Source organism: Dendrobates tinctorius, unplaced genomic scaffold (genome assembly GCF_039654945.1).
Source record: "Dendrobates tinctorius isolate UK_male_01 unplaced genomic scaffold, ASM3965494v1 ptg000094l, whole genome shotgun sequence".
NCBI lineage: Eukaryota > Metazoa > Chordata > Amphibia > Anura > Dendrobatidae > Dendrobates > Dendrobates tinctorius.
In genome coordinates, this window is record NW_027361762.1 from 5326000 (window position 1) to 5353790 (window position 27791).

Consider the following 27791-nt stretch of genomic DNA (forward strand, 5'->3'; position numbering starts at 1 on the left):
GTGAAGGAGCCATGAAGGAATTTTGAATAGTAGTTTCTAAACTTTTTCAGAATTAGTTTTAACTAGGAAATGACTAAATAGAACTCGTATGCATTTTATTTCCGACAATTATTGCCTTGCCATTGATTTTTAGAGCATCACTTGAATACTAAAGAAATGTATCATTCATTTTCCAGTGATCCTATTTTCTTTAAGTCAGAATCTGACGCTACCTAATTGCAGACACCGTCACGACTTCCTTGAGTTCTTATATTAAAATGTGAGTAGTTTGGTTATCACTATGCAGAAGAGCTGAGATCGCAATGAATGAGAAGGGTTTAGATGGAACAGCTGGGACTTGATTGTTTTGAGGATTAGGAACCTCCATTTCTGTGCAGCAGATGTTGGTGATTTCACAGCAATGATTCGGGGTTGGTCTCTGGGTATTGTGATTAGATGGAAACACAAGAGTATTACCAGCGGTTTCTTCTTTTTAAGGCTTTGTGCTCGGCTTGTATCTCCGTTCTGCATGCCATAAAAACTATTGAATGTGTCCTCATACGTTGTCATCATGCACCTTTCGTCAGAAGTTGCATCGTCTGCAAGATTTCTGCAGAAGACTACATCAGTAAGTGCCTATTGTTATATTTATGGTGACTTTACAATGCATTTGTGTATATTGTACAGTCGTTGAGTCTCAAAGAAACAGTATTTTTAATTAAGTCAGGCGTTTACTTTTGCTGCATGTACATCGTATATAGATTAATTTATTTTCCAATAATCTTTATTAGGTTTTTAAAGAATTTTTAAGAGGGAAGGGAAGGGGTACAAAAAACAAAGGGATGGGATAGGGAAAAATAAATCTCCCTGTGAAGACAGGGAAATCCCCCAGAGAGTGGGGGAGTAGACAGGCTATATATACAACACATCAGAGACCACAAATTTTACATATTGACCTCGAATAATACGAAGAGTCTTTTTAGTGATCATCAGAGTTGAATATCAGTAAGAAATAAAAATCAGTGCACAGAAATATGCTGTAATGTTTGCATATCTGTGTTAGCTAAGAAAAATCTGTAAACTCAACGTTACTATCCAGTTGCTTAATTTCTCTGCAATAAAGTAGAGAAGCTTATAGTAATGATTTTGAAATCTTCATATTAATACCTAAAAAAAGACAATTATTCTCATTTGCCTCCAATGTGTCAATTAGTGAGCATATATAAAGTAAAGTATAGGAGGTATAGTAGCCTGCCCCGTCCGGGGAATCCGATGATACCCCTGGGACCGATTGGGGGGAAAGTCCGGTTCAATCCCAGAATATTATGAAAGTGGAATATCAAACCAATAAAGACAAGTATGAAAACCTGAAATAAGCAAAAATAGTGAAATACAGTTCTTTCAGTAAGGATGAAGGTCAGAATTTGAAGAAGAGATTCCCTGGGAGATCTTGGAAATCTTAATTCCGGCACATTCTAAAAAGTCATTCCCTTCGTCTGGAGAACAAATAGGAATTACCCTTGCTTCATACTTCACCAGGAGGGTCGAAGATTGAGTCCAAAAATATGGTATCCCAGCACGCAGCAATTCACGTGTAGTAGAGGAGAATGCTTTCCTTTTTGTAAGGTGTTTCTTGATAAGTCCTTAAAGAAGGATAAATGGCTGTAGGGAGAAGATTTGAATTTTGGTTCATTAGAGATTCCAAGGAGCGCATTTCTTATCCAGTTTGGATGGAACGACACAATAACATCCCTTGCTGAATCTTGCGCAAGTGCGGGTGGTCTGCGTATTCGAAAAGTTTTTTCAATCAAATAGTTTTCATCTGTATTGGGAAACAAGAAGATGATCATTGAAGATATATAAGTCTTTAGTTGGTAAGTCTGGACTGACTCAGGGATCCCTCGTATTTTGACATTATTTTTTCTTTTAAAATCCTCATAATTGGCCAGGATGGAATTAAAAGAAGCAATGTCCTTTTTAATTTTATTCAATGAGTCTGAGAACATGGACAGCGTTTGAGACTCGCTTGATTGTAGTATGTCACTTTTAATTTTGATAGAATCGGTTATCTTTGGGTCATGAAGATAACATCCAGAGACCCTTAAGAGATCACAGAAGTTGAATGGGTAGCATCGGCTAGTATTGTTGATGTGTCTTTGAAAAGTTTTTTGATAAAAACTTCAGAAGCTTTATGTTTTTCTGTTTGATTGAAGTCAGACAGCTGGATTTTAAGATTATTTAATAATTCTGGATCACCCTCTCCCATAACATCCTTTCCAGAAGATTCGATTGAGTTTAAAAAAGCTATCACCATTTTCACCATGAGCCCCTGTGTGGGATAGTCATCGGATGCTGGAATCTCATCTATTGGTAATGGGTTAGAAACAGACTTCCCATCATTTATACAGGGTTTCTCATGATTCGGCTCAACCTTGTCAGCTTGAAATAGAAATTTTTCATTAAACTCTGAGTTCTCTTGTGTAACCGAATTACTCGAAGATGAAGATGTAGAAAAAATCACGTCTGAATTATTGCTGAGAGATTCACTTTCCCTATGTTCAGGTAATCCCATATCCTCATAAAAATCTTCTGAGTGTACGCTATCTAGATCTTCCAATGAATTGAGAGAGCCTCCAGACTGATCTGTCAATGCTTCATTATCACTGTCATCCATATAAGCCTGGAATTTGCTTGCATAAATCCCTTCAAATTCCCCATTCAAAGAATGCATAGCAGTATGTTGAGCTGAGTCTGGGTCTATGGGGTTGACACTAGTAGCCTGTGGCTTAGGGTTAATGAAATTAGGAGGAGAATCACCCCGTTCAGCACTCCCAAACACAATCCACCATTTCTTACAAAAGGCAAAGGCTCAGACTTATTTATCAGCAGATCTGTATCATCAGAGTCAGGACCCCCAACAGACCTCTGATGCTGTATTTTTATGCTACAAAGATTCCCATGTACCTCTCCTGTTTTGGATATGTCTCTGCCCACCCGGCCACTCCAATCATTTGGCACATTCGGCACCTTATTATTAATAGAATGCACTCCTGGAGCCTCCCCTACATATCCGAGAAGTGGGTGATCTACCTTTGAATATTGTGATGGTAATAATGAGGACCCCTGCTCCTCCGTTGTTGCTCTCTGCAATGCTGCCTCCCGCATCCTATATCCAGCATCCATCTGTGTCTTCGGTAGGAACACAGGCGCGTCGCATCTCAGCAGAGGTTTCCCCCTTTGTGGTAACGTCGCTGAGACCCCTTCACACCGCAAACTCCTGGTGCCAGAAGCCGCCGCGGTCTCCCGATTCCTCTCCCTGCCCTTGACAGCTGCTGCATTATCCGCTGTGAAGAGAGAACCTCTGCCGCCCGACACCAGCTGCACAGATAGCGCCGACTCACATTCATACTCCCTCCGCAGCCTCTCTGCGCCCGGGACCGCCGCGGCCTCCCGACTCCAAATTTTTACCTTCAGCATCTGCTTCATTAGCCGCGATGAAGGGAGACCTCCTGCCGCCGGGCTGCCGCCGCGATGAAACAGCTGAGCCACCTTCATTTCTCCCCCTCCCGGCGCCTGAAGCCGCCGCGGTCTCCCGACCGCTCCTTTCCTCCTTCACAGCCAATGTCCGGGCCGCGATGAAAGGAGGCTTCCCGCCGCCGGGCTCCCACCGTGGAAAGACCGCTGAGACATGCCCAGCTTCCCTCCACCGCCTCACAGCGCCCAGAGCCGCCTTGGACTCCCGACTCTTCTCCTCATCTATGGCAGTTGCTGCTTGGGCCTCTGTAAGGGGAGATTTTTTGCCTGCAGGTTTCACGAGGGTCTGCTTTGTTTTAGAGGGTTCTAGCTTCTCCTGACTCCAGCGGGGAGCCGTCACTTGAGCTGCGGGCCTAGTCTGTTTACCTCCGGTTGTCGGAAGGCCCCCGCTGGGTTTTTTTCCATTTCTTTGTCCTGGGGTCAGATTTTTTCCCCCAGGAATGGATCCATTCTTCCTGCCATCGGATCCTGGCATGATGTTGTTGCTTTTAAGTCCAATATATCCACTTTTAAGTAGGCTCTCGTTGCTTTAGTATGGAAAGCTGCAGGAGCTCCTAAGAAGCACGTCTGCCTCTTTCCCCTGCAAACCACACGCCCCTATATAGATTAAGGCTTACATCTGGTGCTGAATTTTCAGTTTCTTTCATTTGTATTTGGTAAATTAAGGAGTAAAATGTCTCTGCAAATAAACATATTATTTGTCCAATAAAAAGTTATCTCACTTTCCAATATACTTTTTGCATCAGTTTCTTGTGATGTTAAACATCCCCTTTTGGCGCCATTCAGTAAGATTTCACAGTTTACTCCCAGGAAATAATATTCTATCCATGGTCACAAGATGGACACAGATGCGTGGCATCCTAGAATTGTAGGACACTCAGAACCGGATATTTCAATGAGCAGCTCAGCTATGTGTCCATTTTATGACCACAGGCTTTTTGTATAACTGTTATGCAATTTTTTTTTACTAACATAGAAATGCTTAATTTACATATAAGAAATCTATAACCATGCACATTATTTTTTCTTTTTTTTCTTTAATCCCTTCACAGAGACATATATAACAGTATATCTTACTTTGGGTACAAGTGTGCGGAACTCTATTATACAGTCGCCATCCGTAAATTATATATAAAATGAAAACACAACTGATAATGGCAAAAAACAAGCTGTGGCTCTGTTGGAGGAAAAATAAAAAAGTTATGTGTTTTGTAATCACTTCACTTAGTCACATAATATGGGCATGCTATGGACAATAATATGGGCATGCTACTGAGAATAATACGGGCGTGATATGAAGAATAACATGGGCATGATATGGAGAATAATACAGGCATGCTACGGAGAATAATATGGGCATGCTATGGAGAGTAATATGGGCATGCTACGGAGAATAATATGGGCATGCTATGGAGAATAATATGGGCATGCTATGGAGAATAATATGGGCACGATATGGAGAATAATATGGGCATGATATAGAGAATAATATGGGCATGCTATGGAGAATAATATGGGCATGCTATGGAGAATAATACGGGCATGCTATGAAGAACAATATGGGCATGCTACTGAGAATAATATGTGCATTATATGGAGAATAATATGGGCATGCTTTTGAGATATGACACACCACCAAAATGCGGAAGTAATTTGACTATACTGTATGTAACTGGCCACAATGTGGGAAAGGCAATAAACTCTCTTAATCAGGGACAGTGGCCAGGAATAATTTCTGTATTTTCAGATCACTGTAATAGCAACTAGATTATAATAGTGACCAATTTTTAGGTATTGTCATATGGAGAAAATCATAATGTGATTGTCAGACCTTTTCTCTTCAGTGGGCCTATAGACATCACCCATCCCAGACCTAAGATAGATATTCATTGGCTGATTATCGTGATCAAGTGTTCCTTTACCCATATTCAGGCAAAGTAAGCAGGCTGCCAATACCTGCTCACTCATCAGGAGAAATGATTTTAAAGTAGGTGTAAAATGCATTGTTCTTAGCAGAACATCATGCTGTGGAAACAGGACATGTGCTACTGAGAACAATGACATGTGCTGCCAAGAACAATGATATCCTGAATGTGCACAGAACAAGCTTTTACTTGTCACTATGTATGTATCAGATATGGGATCTACCTAGCTAAGCAGAGTATTAAACAACTGCTGAGCAGAAAGCTAGTGTCGTGGTCACGTGTGTCAGGACGCAGATGTTTCCGCAAGGCGGACCCATAACACACGTGACCCTGGATACACCGCCTCCAGTGGGGCGAATTTAAATAATAAAGCGTGCAGGTGGATACGCCTCCACCTGGCGGATTTAGGTATTACACGCCATGCATACATGTATCTGGAAACACCGCCTCCAGTAAGGTGCATTTAAATAATAAGGGGGGAACCTGGGTAACTTTAACAATGGTGGGCCCTGCGATAGGGAATGGAGAAATGGAGACCTCCTGCACTCCCCTGAGCCAGTGTCCCTACACTCCTCACATTCCCTAAACAGGCTCCGCACCTGTCGCCGCACGCATACCTTAACGCCCTTGCTCGCCCTGACCCTAAACCCTCACTAGGGAATGGGTCGGTGTGGAGACTAATCCCACCACTGCACTAATAACACACATGAGGAAAGAGACAATACAGGGGAAACACCACTTATCTTTGCTCTGTTGCGTGCGCTCCTAGCAACAGAGCCCACCATCTGTGTGCATCTTCTCCTCCACCCTGATCCATCACATAACTGGATCCGTCACCATCGTGCAGCCTGGGAGCAGAGTCCATCACCACTTGCAGCAGTCCAGTCCACAGAGTCCCAAGATGAGTCCAGCCTCTGCCAAGAATCCAAGCATGCTCGAGTCCAGTTCTCAGCAAGCAAGTCGAACATGCTGAGTGCAACTCTCTTCCTAGTCGCCACTCCTCTAAGCCATGCCCGCACTTCCCGCCGACACCATAAACTGCGACTCCACCAAGCCATGCCAGTCCTTCCTGCAGACACCATTAGCTGGCACTCATCCTCTCTGGCTGACTGCGCAGGACTCCTATCCCGCTCCATCCTTCCACCAGGCTCTCCAACAACTCAGAAAGAAATATCACCAGCGGTGAGTGAACCCCCTAAGCACACCTTTATAGGGAGTCACACCTGATCCCTAATTAAGTGAACATTAACCTAAACCTATGGTGCGATACCGCTAACCACCACCGGGGACAGTCAAAACACCTTTGAACTCAACCAAAGTAAAAAAAGTTCACTTTGTGCTTTTAATACCGCCAGATCCAACACTGGATCATGACAGCTAGTAGATGATGGGCAGTTGTTTAACACCCCGAATCTGGTGGTGTAACCAGGAATCAAAGTGAGATGAATAGAATAGCAATGAACTATGCATGATGGTCCGACCTCCTAATCACCTTCCCTGTTCATTCATAAACCTCATTTACCTAATAAATTGATGGGCAGCTCTAAAAATATGAGCCAAGCACTCATTGGGTGTGTGTATTGTTATTAGCTCAATATTGCAAAGTAAAGTTTGGGTGAATATCCTGTATGTGTGGCCCCGTCATCACTGTGCAGGTAAAACTATGAGGTGGATGCACCAATCTTAGGATAGATGAATGTAAGGAAGGTTGGATCCCACCATTCCTACAATAGATGATGCACAACATTTTCCACTAAGGAACACTATTGGTTGACAGCTTATATTTGTTAACAATCTATGCTCGTGCAAGTAAGCAATTATAGTCTGAAATGGTTGATCAGCGCCTTGGGTGAGCAATAAGTTTATTAATTTATTTTTAGTAATCAAACAAAAGAAGCATTTATCACAGATATCAATATGTTCCCCTTTAATAATACATGTCTTGTTGAGTGTAATACATTTTTGGGAATTAAACAATCGGATTAATTGATTGCACTGCGCAGCAAACTTCAGGGAAGTTCTTGTCCCCTGAGAGAATTTTATTGTATCTTATAGATTTTGATATGCTGAACACGAATATGTGCTCCAAAAGTCAGTATCACGTAAGGTTTTTAAGAAACAACAGTTTTTTATCCTTCGCCACGACAACACCCACTGGAGGTATCGGATCCGCCCCATTGGAACAGGAAACCCTACAGAAAGATAAAAGGGGCGGTCCGCCTTTCCTCCTCAGTTTTGGTTTTCTGTTCCCAGGGAACCCCAGGATTATCCTGCAGGAAGACATACCTGGGCCAGTGCACACCGCCTGTGCGGTATCCATGAGAACGGCAGGGGCTGCGGTCCAGAGGCAGTGTCGGGGAAGGTTCCGTTAGACGGCTCCCCCCTCGTCTGACAGATAGGGTGATGACCGGGTCCGGGATGGGCCACCCGGTCTCACCCGGGGAGCACGCCGGGTGAACACCAAACCCTCAAGGCTGCCGCTGCAGGAGAGGTAAGTGCGCCAGTGGCGCAGAAGAAAAAAAAGCCAAGCAGCGGTGGCGGCAGCATCAGGGTGAGAGGCACGGGCCGCATACAGAGCGGCGGCACGGGAGTTGACCGGCGCAGATGCTCCAAGCCCCGTGGCACGATGGCTGAGACGGCGCAGGTGCGCAGGCGCGAGGAACCCGGAGGGGAGGAGCGACTTCCGGCGAGAAAAAAAAAAAGGAGGGAAAGATCTATTTAAAGAAGCGCCGCACGGTAAGCGGCGGTGAGCCATGTCGTCTCCAGGTGAAGTGCACGTTCCGGCAGGGGACTCTGCTGGGGGCAGCTCCTCTAGGGACCGCGCCAAGGGATCCACGGACACCGCTCGCAGGAGTGAGGCGGGAGAGCCAATATCCAGAACGGGGTCTCAGCCATCCGAGCTGGTATTATAGGTATTATACTCTGCCTATTAAGCTGACTCCCCCCCTTTTCTTTCGCCATGTCTCCCCCTCTTCCAGGCGAAGAAAAAAGAGAAGTCTAAGCACAAAGAATGCGCTTAATGTGCTCAGCCTCTCCCTGACTCCTACCCCAAAAGGCTCTGTAAGCAATGCACCAGAGAAACTAGGCAGGGGACCGCAGTGTCACCAAAGGATATACGGGCCATAATTAGGGAGGAACTACAGGCTATCACCCGTGCCAGTACTCCCTTAGAAACGAGGAGCAAAAAACAAGTGACTCTCAGCTCAGATTCGGAGGAAGAACAGGGGATAATCTCTGATTCCTCACTCTCGTCATCATCATCATCGTCATCCGAAATTGAGGGACGATCATGTTTTCCCCTGGATAGTGTCGATAACTTAGTCAAGTCCGTAAGGAACACTATGGGGTGTGAGGAGACAAAGGGCGTCCAGACCACGCAAGATATAATGTTTGTGGGGTTGGCGGAAAGAAAAGGAGGGCGCTCCCAGTTATACCGGCAATTAAGGCCCTAATAAAGAGGGAATGGGAAAAACACGATCAAAGAAGTTTTCACCCATCGGCCTCAAAGAGGAAATATCCATTTAGTGATGACGAGCTATTGAAATGGACCAAAATTCCAAAAGTCGATGCTGTGGTAGCCTCTACCTCGAAGCAGTCTACTATTCCGGTAGAGGACGCAGGCCTGCTGTCCGACCCACTAGACCGTAAAGCGGAGTCATCATTAAAGAGGTCGTGGGAATCTACTACAGGCATTTTTAAGCCAGCAGTAGCCGGCACATGCACCGCCAGGTCAATGCTCGTGTGGTTGGACCAAGTGGATCAACAGATCGAGCAGAAGGTGTCTAGGGAAAAGCTACAGGCTGCTATTCCATTAATTAGAGGGGCGGCAGCCTTCATGTCCGATGCATCGGCAGACACCCTGCAGCTGGCAGCAAGATCGGGTGGTCTTGTAAACAGCGCCAGGTGGGCGTTATGGATGAAAAGCTGGAAGGGGGACACGCAATCGAAATCCAAGATTTGCGCAACCCCGTGCGAGGGTGAGTTTCTCTTTGGGAAAGCCCTAGATTACATACTCACCAAAGCGAAAGAAAGGAAGAAGGCCTTCCCTGATTCTTCTATCCCTTTTTACAGGAGAAACTTTAAAAGGCGACCGTTTGGGAAAAGAAGACAAACGGATAGATCAACTAGATGGTCCACGAAGGATGAGAAGCAAAAGGGTAGCATGTTTAGAGGTTCAACATTCCGAAAGGAAAATAAATATTGAACAATCAGTCCCCCCAGTAGGGGGTAGACTGAATTTTTTTTTTTCAAAGTGGGAACAAGTAACCTCAAGTTCATGGATTCTAAATATAATTAAAGAAGGAATAAAATTTGAATTCCTTCAAATTCCTCACGATCTGTTTATCATAATCCGCCTTAACTCAATAGTGCAACAAAAGGCCCTCGAAGGGGAAATTCGGAGCCTACTATCCAAGGGGGTTTTAGTGAAGGTCCCAGCGGGACAAGAAGGTAGAGGTTTCTACTCTCCTTTATTTTTAGTTTCCAAACCAGATGGTACGTTTAGGACAATTATAAACTTGAGGAAGCTTACATTTATAAAAAATTATACATTTTAATATGGAATCAATTAGATCCACCAATAAACTTCTATTTCCAAACTGTGTAATGGCAGGAATTGATTTAAAGGATGCTTACTATCATCTTCCTATTCATGATAGATACCAAAGGTGCCTAAGGGTCGCAGTGGTATTCGAAGGCAAGATCCATCACTTTCAGTATACGGCCATGCCCTTCCGTCTCTCTACAGCACAAGAATCTTCACCAAAGTGATGTTAGAGGTGATGGCCTATCTCCGTCAGAAAGACACCCTAATCGTGCCGTACCTTGATGACTTCTTAGTTATCAGGAACTCTATCACCCAGTGTGCTAAATGGGTGGCTGATACAGTCTCATCTTTGCAGGATCTAGACTGGATCATCAATTTCCAGAAGTCCAGACTTGTTCCACACTCCCTTCAGATGTTCTTAGGGTTCCAGTTAGACTCTACAACCCAGAGATGTCTCCTTCCTCAGGTGAAAATTGCGCTCATAAAAGATAAAGTTGAGGCAGCAATGGACAGACCACGTATATCTCTAAGAGAGGCAATGTCCCTGTTGGGGTCACTCACTTATTGTGCTCCGGCAGTTCAGTGGGCTCAATATCACTTCCGTGCACTGCAATATCAAATCCTTCAGGAGGGCAAGCGACACGATGGTCATCTCGAGAACAAGATAACCCTAACCCAGGAAGTCTTGGCTTCTCTTGAATGGTGGCTAGATAGTAATCATCTGTCCACGGGAGTCCCATGGGTAATATTGCCATCCCATATTGTAACCACCGACGCTAGCCCCCACGGCTGGAGAGCCCATATGGGGAATAGCTTCTGTCAAGGAAGGTGGAGTAGGGAAGAACTGTGCTACTCATCTAATTTAAAGGAACTGACGGCAGTATGTTATGTTCTACATTATTTTCTTCCACAGCTCCAGCAGAAGCACGTCAGGATCCTATCAGACAACACCACTACGGTGGCCTATTTAAACAGACAGGGAGGTACTCGATCAGAGACTCTGATGTCTTCTGCGGCAGAAATCTTAAACTTAGCCGAAAATTGTTTGTCCCTCTCTGCCCTCCATATCAGGGGAAGGAACAACCAAGAGGCAGACTTCTTAAGCCGACACACACATCGGCAAGGGGAGTGGCGCCTCAATCACCAAATTTTCAAGGACATAGCAGCTCTATGGGGGCAACCTCAAGTGGACCTCTTTGCCACGAAAGAGAACAGACAAATAGAAACATTTGCCTCCCTGTCCCCGTCAGATCATCCAGACATACTAGACGCCCTCCATGGAAATTCAACCTGGCATATGCTTTCCCCCCGATAATCCTTCTGCCACAGGTCATTCGGAAGATCAGAGAGGACAAGGCGAGAGTAATTTTGATACCACCATTCTGGCCAAGAGACCGTGGTTCTCATGGCTACGAACCATGTCGGTGTCAGATCCTTGGGTTCTCCCATCGATTCGCAACCTACTCTCCCAAGGCCCTTTTTTCCACCCCCAAGTGGACAGCTTACACTTGATGGCGTGGAATTTGAAAGGCAGCTACTGAGATCAAGAGGGTTTTCCGAAACACTAATTACTATACTCCTACAAAGCAGGAAGCAGTCCACTACTCTGATTTATACAAAAATATGGAAAAAATTTCTGCAGTTCCATACAACCCCTCATACCACGGAAGTCCCGATAGTTCCTATCTTGGAATTTCTACAAAAAGGGAAAGATTTAGGTCTGGCAGTAAACACGCTAAAAGTCCAAGTGTCCGCATTAAAGGCACTGTATGGCCACAATATAGCAGGGAATAGGTGGATATCACGATTTATTACAGCATGCGAACGAACGGCCCCTGTTCACATACCTACAATCCCACCGTGGGACCTAAATTTGGTCTTAGACGCCCTAACGGAAGCCCCCTTCGAACCAATAGACACAATATCTCTAAAATACTTGTCACTCAAGACGGCCCTCTTAGTAGCACTAACGTCTGCTAGGAGGGTGAGCGACATTCAATCCCTATCCATAGACCCACCATTTTTTCAGATATACCAGGATAGGTTAATATTAAAGCCAGATCCCTCATACCTTCCTAAGGTGTCAACAAAATTCCATAGATCTCAAGAAATACTCCTCCCGACCTTCTTTAGAGATCCCTCCAATCCTGAGGAGCAGAAATTCCACACCTTGGATGTTAGAAGAGCTGTCCTAGAATACATTGAGAGGTCCGGGAGCTGGAGGCAGTGCAGGGCTCTGTTCATATCTTTTCAGGGCTACAAAAAAGGGTATGGAGTCACGAAGAGCACCTTATCCCGGTGGATTAGGGATGCCATTTGATTAGCCTACTCCGCGAGAAGTGAAGATCCTCCGGAGAACATTAGAGCGCATACTACCAGAGCAATGGCATCCTCCTGGGCTGAGAGGGGAGAAGTTACAATCGAAGCCATATTTAAGGCGGCAATTTGGTCATCCCCTTCTACCTTCTATAATAACTATAGATGACCTTTCATCAACTTCTGACCTAAGCTTTGGCAGGACTGTCCTTGGCACGGTGGTCCCACCCAGGTGATGGTCTCTGGAATCTCTCCAGTGGGTGCTGTCGTGGCGAAGGGTAAAAAGCCGGAATACTTACCGGTAATGCTCTTTTAATGAGTCCACGACAGTACCTGCTCACTTCCCTCCCTACAAAGATAACAATAGCAATGAATACACCACATATTAAAGTGTATCTCCTAATATAAAGAAATAAAATTTTAGAGATGCAAGAATATTGCCTAACTCTTGGCGGTCCTCCTGGTACTCTGAAATACAAAACTGGGGAGGAACGGCGGACCGCCTCCTTTTATCTTTCTGTAGGGTTTCCTGTTCCAATGGGGCGGATCTGATACCTCCACTGGGTGCTGTCGTGGACTCATTAAAAGAGCATTACCGGTAAGTAATCCGGCTTATAGTCTACATTATGATGTCCGAGACACCACATACATGTGCATGGATGTCAGTAGCAAAAGCAATTGTTCAAAAGTGTTTTAGTTTTTCGTATTTCGTTTCCGTTGCAGATGCTTCTCGAATAAGATTCCAGCAATAGTCAGCCATCATTGACGTACTCCACTTTCTCTGGTACCTTTTCTCCATCAGCGAAATGTCTTGGTGAAATCTTTTACCGTGTTCATCGCTAACGGCACCAAGATTGGCTGGAAAAAAGTCCAAGTGAGAATGAAGAAAATGCATTTTTAGTGACATATTGCATTTCATCAAATGATATGCTGTGTTGTCCACGAGTTGTTCAAAGTTCAGTGCCCTGATGTTGCCAAGGAAGTTGAAGGTCACATCTTTAAAGGCTTACCATGCCACTTGTTCAGCACCTTGCAAAAGACCATCATAGCTACTGTCATTCATTATATCTCTGATCTGTGGGCCAATAAAAATATCTTCTTTAATCTTTGCATCACTTATTCTTGGAAATTTCTGTTGCAAGTAAGAAAAAGCTTCAAAATCTTTGTTGATTGCTTTGACAAAATTCTTCATAAGCCCAAGTTTAATATGCAAAGGAGGGAGAAATATCTTTGCTGGATCAACGAGAGGATTATGTTTAACATTCTTCTGTCCAGCAACCAGGTTTTCGCGAAATGGCCAGTCCTTTCTGAAATAGTGCATTTCCCGTGCACGACTGTCGCACTCACAAATAAAACACCAATACTTGGTATATCCAAGCTGCAGTCCAAGAAGAAGTGCACCAACTTTTAGATCACTACATATGTTCCAATTATAATTTCTATAATTAATGTAGGTCAACAGTAACTCCATACTCTCATACATTTCTTTCATGTGTACAGTATGTCCAATAGGTATAGAATGATAGATATTTCCGTTGTGTAGTAAAACAGCCTTCAGACTTAAAACTGATGAGTCAATGAACAGTCGGCATTCCTTCGGGTCATGTTCGCATCCAAGAGCACCAAACAACCCCAAGACATCGTTGCAAAAGGTTAAACTGTCGACATGGTTGAAAAATTGATTAAGGTCTTCTTGACGACTGTGAAAAACAGAAACTCTTGTTCCTGGTAATAAAAGATTCCATTCTTGTAGCCTTGATCCCAATAATTCTGCCCACCTCTTTGACAATTTCAAATCTCTGACCAAGTAACTCAGAGCAGCTTGACTGAACAGATGTGGATTAGATGTAGATGGCTCAAAGTCTGGGTCTGCAACAGTGTCATTTTCCTCTGACATTGTTAGTTCATCTTCGTCGTCCTCCATTGTCCATATTTTGGGTGACTTTGGAACACGAAGACTTTCATCGTGTGACACTGGTCTTATGGCTGAAGGAAGATTAGGATGTTCTATTGATTTCTTGTTCTTTGCTGAATATCCGGTTACAATTGTAAGGCTAGGTTCACATTACGTTAAGCAGCCCATTCAACGCATAGCGTTGACAGGCTGCGTTAACGGTATAGCATAATGCGATCACGTTATGCTATACCCGCTAGCGCAGATGAATCATCTGTGCTAGCACAGATGATTCATCTGAGCTAGCGGTGACGGAGCCTCAGATGCTGAAGCCCACGTCCGAGGCTCCGTCAGTGAATGACAGCACATCGTGAACGCGTGCTGCTTTACGGCATGCGTCGCGATGCGCCCGGCAATGGGGCTGAATTGCAGCGTTAACGAACTGCGTTACACCATAGTGTAACGCAGTCCGTCTAACAGACTGCCTAAACGCATTGTGACCCCGGCTTAAGGCAGAAGTAGCAATCTGTTACATAATCTCTCTGCTCTCTCCATATCATTGGGACAGCGAACGGCATTGAAGGTCGTGATCCATTCAGCCATGCTCTAAGTATGTCAGTATTTTGATTCCTCCCCTGCCCAGGAGATGTGGTATGCTCCATGCACGGTCATCCGAATGATTCACTGCACCTGCACGGAATTCGCATAATAAGTGCTTGCATATGTGTAGATCAGCATTTTATGTTATTTCGGGGGAAAATTCAGAATACACTGTTTCAGAAAAAGTTCATATATGAGTTTTTAGCATTCTAACAGAAAATTATAATGTTTGGTATAATTTCTCAAAAACCTTACGTGATAGGAAAAATCTGAAGTCATTTCTGAAATCAGCATGAAAAAGTCTATCAGGAACACACAAAATTATCTGAGGGACAAAACCTTGTTAAAGGGAATCTGTCACCTGGTTTTGGCGGGCGATGAAAACAAGGTCGGTCCGGTCCAATGGGCGGTGTTCCCGATGTGTGCTGCCTCCCCGGCCGCCGGCCGCAGTTTTTTGAGGAATAGGAGTAGGTGTCTGCCATTTGTTGCCCGTGCGCTAAGCATTCTTGGCTAGTGCACGCGCAGTATGCTTTGCCCAACTGCGGGCAAAGCCGAAAAGCCTGACTGCGCATGCACCGGTTAACTAAGCCCCGGAACACAGCAAAATACTTAGTTTGAAATGTGATGTAGAATATTTAGTATGTGGCTGCACTATTGATAACATTTGACAATTTTCTCTTCTATAGATGGAGATCACAGAAGTAGTTCCCTGGCGTCGTGCTCTACTGGCCATGGGCTTCAATTTGGTGTCTCTCACTCTCTCCACCACAGCCCTTCTTAGTAGTTACTGGTGTGAGGGGACACAAAAAGTTCCTAAACCTCTTTGTGGAAATGGAAAGGCCACTAAATGCATAGTGGTTCCCATACATGTGGAGAACATTAATGCTTCTGGTCAAAACGTAGTACATTACAGCTGGGAGACAGGCGATGACAGATTTGCTTTCCGCTATTTCCACACTGGAATCTGGTATTCTTGTGAAGAAAACATTTTGGGGGCAGGTAAGAAATGCTGTTTTGTTATATATAAGCAAGATCAATGTCAATATCAGATCCTTTTCATCAGTGTTCCCCAACTCCAGTCCTCAAGCCCCACCAACAGGTCATGTTTTCAGGATTTCCTTAGTAATGCCAAGGTGATAATTGCATCACCTGTGCAATACAAAGTAAATCCTGAAAACATAACCTGTTGGTGGGCCTTGAGGACTGGAGTTGGGGAACACTGCTTTACATGATTTACTTGCATGATGTAGACGACTCACTGATTTCAATGGTTTCTTAGTAATTCATTTTCGCAGTTGCCGGACATCATAATTACCAGAACGAATCATTTAGAAACCCCAGATCACTTTTAGTGGAAAGAATTTTCTATTTTCTGCTATTCTAAAGGTAGGAAGTTGAAATACCAAACTCAGATGCATTTTTGACCAGACCAATTGTGCGGAATGTATGCATTAAGGCAGGAGCACAAGCACATATCTTTGGTTCGAGTGAGATCCAACAAAGCATCGGATCGCACTCTAATCAATATTATGCTATGGTGTCATGTACATGTCCAGTTTTTTCCTCAGGCAAAATCTGACTGAGGAAAAACTGCAGCATACATGAGTTGGATCTGATCATCAATCGCACTCGGCTAAGTCAATGAGTCTGTGGAAAACAATGGACTGCACTTGTGTAACATCTGAATGCAATGCGATTTCCTTGGCCTCACAGAATGGAGAAGATGGAGACATTTTTTTCTCCATCTTCTCCTCCTAGAGAATCGGAGCACACAGTGATCACACTCTGATCACATTGTTAATTGCGTAATCGACCCAATTCTCTCCAATAAGGGAAAATACAGTTGTCAGCACCTGCCCTTAAATGTATTTCAGAAATACTGGTCTTTACCAAATATAAATGTATTTCAGATATGCCTGATAAAAAAAATCTAAACCCCAGAATTGCCATTTTGCCATTACACAATTCTCTTATTATATACAACCAAAACACTGGATGTACCCAAAAATGATAAAATGATACCAAAAAACCTACAGCTTGACCTTACCCAGCTCCATTGGGTAAAATATGAAACAGTTACGAGTCTCAGAAAATGGCAACACACTTTTTTTTTTACAAAGTTCTGAATTTTGCTACAACTTAAAAAATGTGTATGACCTCCTGGGCCATCTGGTCCAACCCCCTGCTCAAAGCAGGATTCGCTAAATCATCCCAGTCAGATGTCTGTCCAGCCTCTGTTTGAAGACTTCCATTGAAGGAGAACTCACCACTTCTCGTGGCAGCCTGTTCCACTCATTGATCACTCTAACTGTCAAAAAGTTTTTTCTAATATCTAATCTGTGTCTCCTCCCATTCAGTTTCATCCCATTGCTTCTAGTCTTTCCTTGTGCAAATGAGAATAAAGTTGATCCTTCTACAATGTGACAGCCCTTGAGATATTTGTAGACAGCTATTAAGTCTCCTCTCAGTCTTCTCTTTTGCAAACTAAACATTCCCAAATCCTGCAACCTTTCCTCATAAGACAGGGTTTGCAGACCGGTCACCATTCTGGTCGCTCTTTTCTGAACTTGCTCCAGTTTGTTGATGTCTTTTTTAAAATGTGGTGCCCAAAACTGGACACAATATTCCAGATGAGGTCTGACCAAAGAGGAGTAGAGGGAAATAATGACTTCACGTGATCTAGACTGTATGACTGTATGCTTCTGTTAATACATCCTAGAATTGCATTTGCCTTTTTTGCTGCTGCATCACACTGTTGACTCATATTCAGTCTGTGATCTATTAGTATACCCAAGTCTTTTTCACATGTGCTGTCACTTAGCCCTATTCCTCCCATTCTGTATATGCTTTTTTCATTTTTATTGCCCAGATGTAGTACTTTGCATTTCTCCCTGTTAAAAACCATTCTGTTAGTTGCTGCCCACTTCTCCAGTTTATTTATATCTTTTTGAATCCTCTCTCTCTCTTCTCTAGTATTAGCTATCCCTCCTAGCTTTGTGTCATCAGCAAATTTAATCAGTTTACCCTCAATTCCTTCATCTAAATCATTGATAAAGATGTTGAACAATACAGGGCCCAGGACAGAGCCCTGTGGTACCCCACTTGAGACATTCTTCCAACTGGATGTGCAGCCATTTACGACCACTCTTTCGGTCCGATCACTAAGCCAGTTAAGAATCCACCTAACAGTTGCCTTGTCCATTCCATACTTAGTCATTTTTTCAATAAGGATCGTGTCCACATACCTTGTGTTTGGTATCAACATAAACATACTGACCCGAAGAATCAGGTTGCCAGATCATTTTTACTGCACGTTGAATGTTATGACATTTTTTTTAAAGAAACGGTGATGGATTTGCGTTTTTTCACCATTTCTTCACACTTTTTGTACTTGTTTTCCAGCTTGTAAGGTAAAATAAATTGTGCCATTTAAAAGTACAACTCATCTTGTAAAAAACACGCCCTCACACGACTGTGTCAATGTAAAAATAAAGAAAAGTTGATATAGGGGAAGGAACTACAAAAGGACAAAAATTAAAATTGCCTGGGTGGGAAGTTATTAGGGGAAAGGTTAGGGCGACACTGTTCATAAAAATCATGGTGTTGTGTTTCAGTCAAATAATTGTCAATGGATTCACGTTGCAACTAGTAATATTGTTTGCTGCTATCGTAAAAAATACAGCATTATTGATTTTTAGTCAAAAATTGCAATGACTTTGTGTTCATAAAAGTGAGTTGCGACTCTCATGCAAACCTGTTTGCGAACTGTTTTTTTTCTGCAGCCTCATCACAGCTTTAAAATTTTTGTGTGATCGTATGGCACAGACTATTTTCACACACAGTTTTGGTCCTTCAACCTGTCGGACTCCTGCTGTTGGGCAACAATTGCCACTGTATAGTCCAAATCTCTATCAGGCCAAAAATTCACATACTGTGAAGTACTATGTTAACTGATGAACAAACGTTGCCTAATAAAATGTACATCTCTGACAAGTAATTTCATTAGTGTTTTTTTTTAAATAGTGTTTACTATTCAGTTTTAACATTAACAATAAAAAGCATACAACGGGTACTGGAAGTATTCAGACCCCTTTAAATTTTTCACTTTTTGTTTCATTGCAGCCATTTGGTAAATTCAAAAAAGTTCCTTTTTTTCCTCATTAATGTACATTCTACACCTCATCTTGACTGAAAAAAACAGAAAGGTAGAATTTTTTGCAAATTTATTAAAAAAGAAAAACTGAAATATCACATGGTGCATAAGTATTCAGACCCTTTGCTCAATATTGAGTGGAAGCACCCTTTTGAGCTAGTACAGCCATGAGTCTTCTTGGGAAAGATGCAAAAAGTTTTTCACACCTGGATTTAGGGATCTTCTGTCATTCTTCCTTGCAGATCCTCTCTAGTTCCGTCAGGTTGGATGGTGAACATTGGTGGACAGCCATTTTCAGGTCTCTCCAGAGATGCTCAATGGGGTTTAGGTCAGGGCTCTGGCTGGGCCAGTCAAGAATGGTCACAGATTTCTTCTGAAGCCACTACTTTGTTATTTTACCTGTGTACTTAGAGTCATTGTCTTGTTGGAAAGTGAACCTTCGGCCAAGTCTGAGGTCCAGAGCGCTCTTGGAAGGTTTTCATCCAGGATATCTCTGTACTTGGCCTCCTTCATGTTTCCTTCAATTGCAACCAGTCGTCCTAAACTTGCAGCTGAAAAACATGCCTATAGCATGATGCTGCCACCATGTTTCACTGTTGAGATTGTATTGGGCAGGTTACGAGCAGTACCTGGTTTTCTCCACGCGTACTGCTTAGAATTATCACCAAAAAGTTCTATCTTCATCTCATCAGACCAGAGAATCTTATTTCTCATGTACCGTACATGTTTGTCACATACCCATAGACTTATATTGGCACTTTTCATCCATGCTGCTGGAAAAAACAGAAATGACTTTGTGAGCTTTGCATGGATGAACCTTTGAGGCTATGTTCCCATGTCCGGAATTCCCACTGATTTTATGCGTTTTATCCGCGTTTTTTTACCCCGAAAATGCTGCAAAAATGCATAAAATAAACAACCCATTGAATTCAATGGCAATCCGCACATGCTGTGCATTTTTCCGCGGCGGAATCGCATCGCGGAAAAATACGCAGCATGCTCATTCTTTTTGTGGAATCGTGGGAATTCTGCACACATAGGAATGCATTGTTCCGCTTACTTTCCGCATGTGGCTATGCCCACCATGCACAAAGTAAGCGGAAAATGTGCAGATGGTACTCAGGGTCTGGAGGAGAGGAGAGTCTCCTCCAGGCCCTGGGTACCATATCCCTGTAAAAAATAGAATTAAAATAAAAAATCGTGATATTCTCACCTTCCGGCATCCCCCGCAGCGTTCTCAGGCCTCAGCGATGCTCCCGGCAAGTCCCGTTCCCAGCGATGCCTTGCGACAATGACCTTTGATGACATAGGCAGCCTCAATAGTAAAAAGTTGGTCACACTAGTCAAACACTATGTTTGACAAGTATGACCAACCTGTCAATCAGTTTTCCAAGCGATGCTGCAGATCGCTTCGAAAATGCTAGTATTCTGCCAGCTAATTACGCTTGCAAAATGCTAGTTTTTCACGGGAAATGCACGGGAATTACGCATTCGGATTTCTCACGTATTTCCTGTGGCAGGGAGTTGCTGAATTGCCGCAGAAAATTCAGTGAAAAATCCGCACGTGTGCACATAGCCTCAAGGTTCGGTTCGTTTTGCCGAATGTTTAGATGTTTGTTGAACATGTTCGTGGAGCAGTTCAACGTACATACCCAAACCCCATTAGATTCAATGGGAGGCCAAACCAAACATATACACAACACCTTAAGGGGTGACAAAAAGCTCCACCTACAGCTCAAATTAAGGGCCAACGCCATGAAATGTGGCATCAATTGACCCACAGTAGAACGTTTTATAATGGCACAGAAGTATTCAGCCATGGGCCATGCATGAGGCATCAGGGTCTGGCCCAGCATTTACAGCTTGGAATTGAAGTTTCAATGAGGAGCTGGTGGTTAAGGGAGCAGTGTAAGCTGCCCTAGTTGGGAGCCCTGATACCCCATGCACAACCTCCAATTTTTTTTTTCTATTCAGCCACAGTCAGATGGTGCAAAGATCAGTTTCATTCAGTACTGTTGGTAGAAAATGTAAGGAAAGCAACACAGGTAGTTGACTGGAAGTAAGCGCAGGCCTGCCTGCCTGTTTGGGAGCCCTACTTACACAGGTAGACCACTAGATGGACACCCAACTTGGAGTCCCCACATTTCAAAAAATTATTGTCACACACCACAAAAGTGGCATCAATTTCCACAGAGTAGAAACTGTATAATAGGCCTCTGACACACATTCTACTACAGGAAACCCACCAGAAGGAGACCCAACTTGGAGTCTCTACTTTTCAAAAAATTGTTTGTAACATCAACATCAATAGCAACAGCAGGAACAATAGACACCACAAAGGTGGCACAGACTGCAATAATGTGAGATCAATGCATGACACTTAAAACTACACCATTACTAAGTCTGCTCAGTCTGTGACTGGGGTGTAAAAGTCATTTGAGATCCATGACTTGTTCATTTTGATGAAAGTTAGGCGGTCTATCCTTTCAGGGAACAGTCGGATGCGCTTATCCATCAGGACACCACCGGTAGCAGTGAAGACACGTTCTGAGAAAATGCTGGCTGCAAGGCATTACAAAACCTCCAAGGCGTGACAGAGGAGCTCAGGCCACTCTTCCATTTTTAAAGCCCAAAATGCAAAAGGATCCAAACCCCCTTGATGGCATTGATATTGAGCTTGTACTCTGTTCTGCTGGTGCATGGGCTGGTCTAAAATTGTGTGAAAAGACTCACAGAAATTTCTTAAACCACTTCTGCTGCTGCTAATGTTTTTGCGATGACACCTTGACGTTCCCGGGGTTGGACGTCTAGAACTGGGATCCACACTGTGTGCCTCAGTACTGTTTTAGCAAAAACCTAAGCATGTTTCAATACACCAGCATGCGCACGTCACTTTCCAGATTGGGAAACATCTAGCTAAATTTACTCTTGTACCTTAGATCTAACAGAGTGGCAACCTAGTAGTCAGCACTATTTCTAACCCTCAGAATACGGGAATTATGTTGAAGATAGTGCAGCAACAAGGCACTCATGTGTTGGGTGCTTCCATGAGGTCCAAGTCCATGGTGTGTTGGTGGCAGGGTAACACTCAAGGTTGCTTCCTCCATTCCCTCCTGCCAACCACGGATAATAGAGAGTGGATCATTATCCTCTTCATCTCTTGACTCTTGCATGTCCATCACCTCGTACTCCTCCATTTGTTCCTTGGCTCCTGCATCTTCAATAACGGTTTGCTGGTACCATGAGCCCCCTTTGAACACTGTAAGCCACTCTCCCATGGCACCCGCCTGTGCAATGGTAGTCCATAACTTAGAGATATTGTTATCCTTTCTCCTCTGCTTCTATGTCTTCCTCTGGGGCCACCACCTCCTCACGCAGCAGACGATTCAACGTATGCTTCAGCATGTAGATGACCGGATTAGTGATGCTGATGACAGCATCATCATTGCTAACCATCTTAGTAGCCATTTCAAAATTGTGCAAAAGGGTGCAGAGGTTCTTCATCTGGGCCCACTCCCCAAGCGTGATTTGCACCACATCCGTACTGCGTTGGCCCAGGCTATGTAAAAAGACATACTGCACCAAGGCTCGTCGCTGCTGCCACTGGCGCTGCAGAGTGGAATTCCACCATGTCAGAACATTGCAAATCAAATGGTTAACTGGTAGGCCGAAAGAACTCTGTAGCGATGCAAGTCGATTACCTGTGGGGTGCGATTGGCAGAAGTGAGCTCACAGCGAACCTGGTTTCTGCAGCAGCGCACCCAGGCTGGGATAGTGGTGGAGAAATTGCTGTACCACCAGGTTGAGGATGTGAGCCATGCAAGGCACGTGTGTGAGGTTGCCCCAGAGTATAGCCACCACCAAGTTTGCACTGTTCTTGCACACGGCCTTCCCTGGCTCCAGATTCAGTGGAGACAGCCATTGCTCTAGCTTTGCCTAGATAGCTGTTCACATCTCTTAAGCTGTGTGACTGTGATCTCCAAGGCATATTAATGCCTGTTTGTGGGGAGCCATGGCTGCGCAGTATGGAGGTGGGGAGGATTCTATCTGCACTGTTGGAGCTCGTGTCTGATTAAGGGAGAGTTTGAGGGCACAGGTGGAGGCCCTAGAGGAGGTGGAAGAGCCAGAAGCAGTGGAGGAACTGTTAGATACATAGGTTTGTCCTGCAAGCCTTGGAGATTCAAAAACTTGTGGAGCAGCCCCTTGACCACCTTCCCCCACAGCCACCAGAGTCGCCCAAACAGTGAGATGTAATGCCCCTGCCCATGTTTGCTTATCCAGGGGTCAGTGTTGAAATGCACCATGGCAGACATAGATTTTTTCAGGGAATGGGTGATGTCTGTGACATGGTAGTGTAGAGCAGGCACAGCTTTGTTAGAGAAGTAATGGAAACTGGGAAACTGATACTGGGGGACTGTGATGGCCATCAAATTTTTGAAATCATCTGTATCCACCATGCTGAACGCCAGCATTTCTGTGGTCAACAGATTGGATATGGTGGTGTTCAAGCTCTTAGCATTGGCAAGTGTAGGAGGAAACATTCTTTTATGTGACCACAACCGTGGGACCGAGGCTTGGCTGCTGTGCTGAGACAGGGTGGAGTACGGAGAACAGGACAAACTGCTGGACTGTGAGTGAGGTGCAGGCGGAGATGTTATGGTGGATTGAGAAAGATGTGTTGTACTAGGTGACACAAAAACAGCAGTCATGTCCACTTCCATAACAGCTGATGGGCTTTCACTCATCCTCACTATAAGAGGTAAACAAGGGAAGTTTCTGAGGCCGGAGACCTGTGTGAGAAGACTTGGCATGGTGACAGAGGAGGAAGCAGCAGATGGGTTTGATGGGAGGGCTGGTGGTTGGCGAGGCCCACTTGTCCATATTTTATTGCAGTAAGATTCCCACACAACGGCATTTTGATCGCGCATGTGCTGGTTCACGCATGCAGTTTCCAAATTAATGCAATATTGGATGCTTCTCAGTTTTTTGGCAGATAGCGTGTGTTTGGTCATCCTTTGTGGTCCAAAAAAGTCCCAGGCTAGGCAACCCTTGCCACAACTGTGAATGGCACACTCGTGAATGGTGCTGGCCACAGCCAGAGTTGGGGCTGAGGATGCAGTGCTTGTCATGGCTGCATCACTTTGTGTCTGTGTGGGAAGCTGCAACACATCCTCCTTGTCTTCGTCTTCATCCACCTCCTCTGCTGAGCTACTCAGCTGCATACCTGTGGTTTCACACCAAGTGAGATCTACAACCTCATCGTCATCCTCTCTGTTCTCACACTTCTCACAGAGAGTCACCCTCCTCCTCTTCCTGTCCTGACACAACAGTACAGACCGCATGCGCCTATGGTATCTCAGTCTCATCACAATCACCTCCACCCTTGGTGGTTAACGCCTGCTGACGAGGGTCTGGATTCTGTTCGGACCCTACTTCATCTGGCCCTGGAACTAACAGGGAAAAGTTTGGGGCATAGGTGCAAATGCTTTCCTCCTCTAGATTCTGTGATTCTTTGGAGCAGACCTCTGATGCCAATGGAATAGAATGTGTGAACAGTTCTTCAGAATGGCCAATCTGAGGTGCCCCACAGTCAGTTGGGCATTTGGAAATTTTTGACATGGGGAAACAAGGGTGATTGAGGTGCCACCTCTGAAGATTGTACTGTGTGTGATGTTAAGGTGGGGGAAGAGGAGGAGAGTCCAATTGATGCAGTGCTTGCCATCCACTGGAGCACATTCTCTTTCTGAGCCTCATCTACAAGGCATACCGCTGTGCAACTGCCAAAGAAAGAGAGTCGACTAGCCCATCCAGTAACAGATGTGAGTGATCTTTGAATAGGACAAGACTGTGTTTATTCAGTTGAGCTTTAATTAATATTAACACCTAACCCATGTATATGTTTAACACCAAGCCTATTCCCCCTTTCACCACAACCTCGCTTTTTCCCACTCATGTTGTATGTAGCCTTCCCCTCTTGTAACCTACTGTTTTACAACCATAGGCCCACAGCTGTCAGTCACCTGTCACTAAATGAACAATTTATTTTCTTAGATAGTGTGCCTCGTAAGGTTTTGGATTAGCCAATTGGGCCTCCTCGCTGCATCCCAATATTAGGCCTCACAATTTTTTGAGTGGAAATCTGGCCTTCTGATTTGTCTCTGAAACACAGTTTTAAAAGACTGACCATCAGTTCCAAACATAAATTTAGTTCTGAACAGGTGCTTGCCTAGTGTCACCAACTCATATCAAACAAATAAAGCAGCACTCTGTAGCGCTATAGCGTGCAAACATGAAATCTGAAAATTGAATTGCATTACTGCACTAGAAATATGAAAAATTGAGAATGCTTAGCTCATTAATTGGCCAATTCATGTGTACAAGGCAGCCACGATAAGGGGATTCTCATTGCCAGGAAGATTCTGCGTCAGTGTCAAAGTCTCCGTGTTAAAGATGACTTAATGTACCGGCCAGAGCTATCATTTTTCCATCGTTCGTCTGACAGTCATGTGAGGGCTTGTTTTTTGCTGGACGAGTCAATGTTTTTATTGGCACCATTTTCACACACAAAGTTTTTTGATTGAATTCCATTCCAATTTTTTTTTAACAAAAAACAGCAATTAAAGAACTGGTTTTTGTTTTTTTTAATGGCTTTCCAAATATGGTAAAATTGATAAGGTGGCTTTATTCTGTGGGTCAGTAATATTACAGCGATACCATGTTTATATCTTTTTTTATGTTTTGGCGCTTTCACTCTATAAAAACTATTTTATGGAAAAAATAATTATTTTTGCATCGCTTTATTTTGGAAGCCATAACTTTTTTATTTTTCCACTGATGGAGCTGTATGGCAGCTTGTTTTTGGTGTGACAAGATTATATTTTCTTTCATACCATTTTTATTTACATTTATCTTTTTGATCACATTTTATTCCACTTTTTGTGGCGGTATGATGAAAAAACATCTTTTTTTACCACTTAATTTTTTTTTTATATGGTGTTCACTGAAGAGGTTAATTAGTGTGACCGTTTTATAGGATACGTCGTTCCGGACGTGGCGATACCAAACATACCATTTTTTTTTACAGAAAAGTTCAAATTTTGAGGTATACTATAAATATATTATTATTTAGTGATTTTATCAAAACATTTTTTACAATTTTTTTTTTTTTTTAATTTTTTATTTACCTTATTACTTGGGGACTTTTACTTTTACCACTCTGATCACTGTTATAAAGCCTTGGAATGCACGAGCTTTGAAATGCTTTATAACTGGATCCGCTCATTCCTCAACCATGAAACCACAAAAACACTAGTACATGCTCTTATCATCTCCCGCCTTGACTAATGCAACCTCCTACTCTCTGGCCTCCTCTCTAGCACTCTGGATCCGCTCCAGTCCATCCTACACTCTGCTGCCCGACTAACCCACCTGTCTCCCCGCTATTCCCCAGTCTCCCCCCTATGCCAGGCCCTTCACTGGCTTCCTATCACCCAGAGGCTCCAATTCAAAACCTTAACCATGACATACAAAGCCATCCACAACCTGTCTCCCCCATACATCTGTGACATGGTCTCTAGGTACCTACCCGCACGCAACCTTCGATCATCTCAAGATCTCCTTCTCTACTCCCCCCTTATCTCTTCCCACAACCGCATACAAGACTTCTCCCGTGCTTCCCCCATACTCTGGAACTCCCTGCCGCAACACATCAGACTCTCACCATCAACGGAAACCTTCAAGAAGAACCTGAAGACCCACCTGTTCCGACAAGCCTACAGCCTGCAATGATCCTCAGTCTACTGAACCACAGCATGACCTGCTCTTCCCTCTCCTACTGTATCCTCACCCATCCCTGTAGACTGTGAGCCCTCGCGGGCAGGGTCCCCTCTCCTTATGTACTTGTGTGTCCCTTGTCTTACAAATGTTTACTACACTTGTCTATATTTCCCCTTTTCACATGTAAAGCACCATGGAATACATGGCGCTATATAAATGCATAATAATAATAAATAATAACTGTCATTGCTGCACTGAAAAAAGCATCTTGCCATAGCCTGGTGACCGGGATGTCATCATGATGACCTCGGGTCACTATGGCAACAATGGAGCCCTCACAATGACATTGCGGGGACGCTGCTCAAAGGGGAGATGGAGCCTCCTCCCTCTACTTGCCTTCTAAGGCTGGTTTCACATTTGCGTTTTTTAGCGCTGGAAAAAAACGCTAACCTGCGCATGCGTTTTTTCCCCTATATTTAACATGGGTGCGCATACCTGCGCGCTTGTAAGCGCATGTATGCGATTTTCATGCGCTGCGTTTTTTTGGGGTGTGCGATTGGATTTTCCAGACGCATCATGTTGCATTTTTTGGCCCTGCAAAAAAGCGCATGCGCACATATGCGCACGTTTTGCGCTAAAAATGGCCATTATAGCCTATGGATGCGCATATGTGCGCACTGGCATGCTCATGTAAGCGTTTTTTTGCATATGCGTTTTTTTTTTTTAACCATGGAATTTAGGGGTTTGAGTTAGAGTTAGGGTTAGTTAAGGGGGTTTAGGGTTAGGGTTAGGGTCAGGGTCAGGGTTAGGGTTGGGTTTTGGGTCAGGGTTAGGGTTTAGTATGGTTTGGTTAAGGGTTAGGGTCAGGGTTAGGGTCAGGATTAGGGTTAAGTATGGTTTGGTTAAGGGTTAGGGTCAGGGTTAGGGTTAGGGTTAGGGTTAGGGTCAGGGTTAGGGTTAGGGTCAGGGTTAGGGTTAGGGTCAGGGTTAGGGTTAAGTATGGTTTTGTTAAGGATTAGGGTCAGGGTTAGGGTCAGGATTAGGGTTAAGTATGGTTTGGTTAAGGGT

The 27791-nt window shown here is 44.0% G+C and overlaps 1 protein-coding gene across 1 annotated transcript in view; it reads left to right on the forward strand.

Moving 5' to 3' along the window:
- The first annotated feature begins 439 nt into the window (after positions 1-439).
- The window catches only part of GSG1 (germ cell associated 1), a 128855-nt gene continuing 101503 nt past the window's right edge, over positions 440-27791 (forward strand). Inside the window, exons 1-2 of the mRNA XM_073586664.1 lie at positions 440-607; positions 15481-15793. Coding sequence (XP_073442765.1) covers positions 551-607; positions 15481-15793 — 370 coding nt within the window. The 5' untranslated portion in view covers positions 440-550. The remainder of the gene's footprint in view (positions 608-15480; positions 15794-27791) is intronic.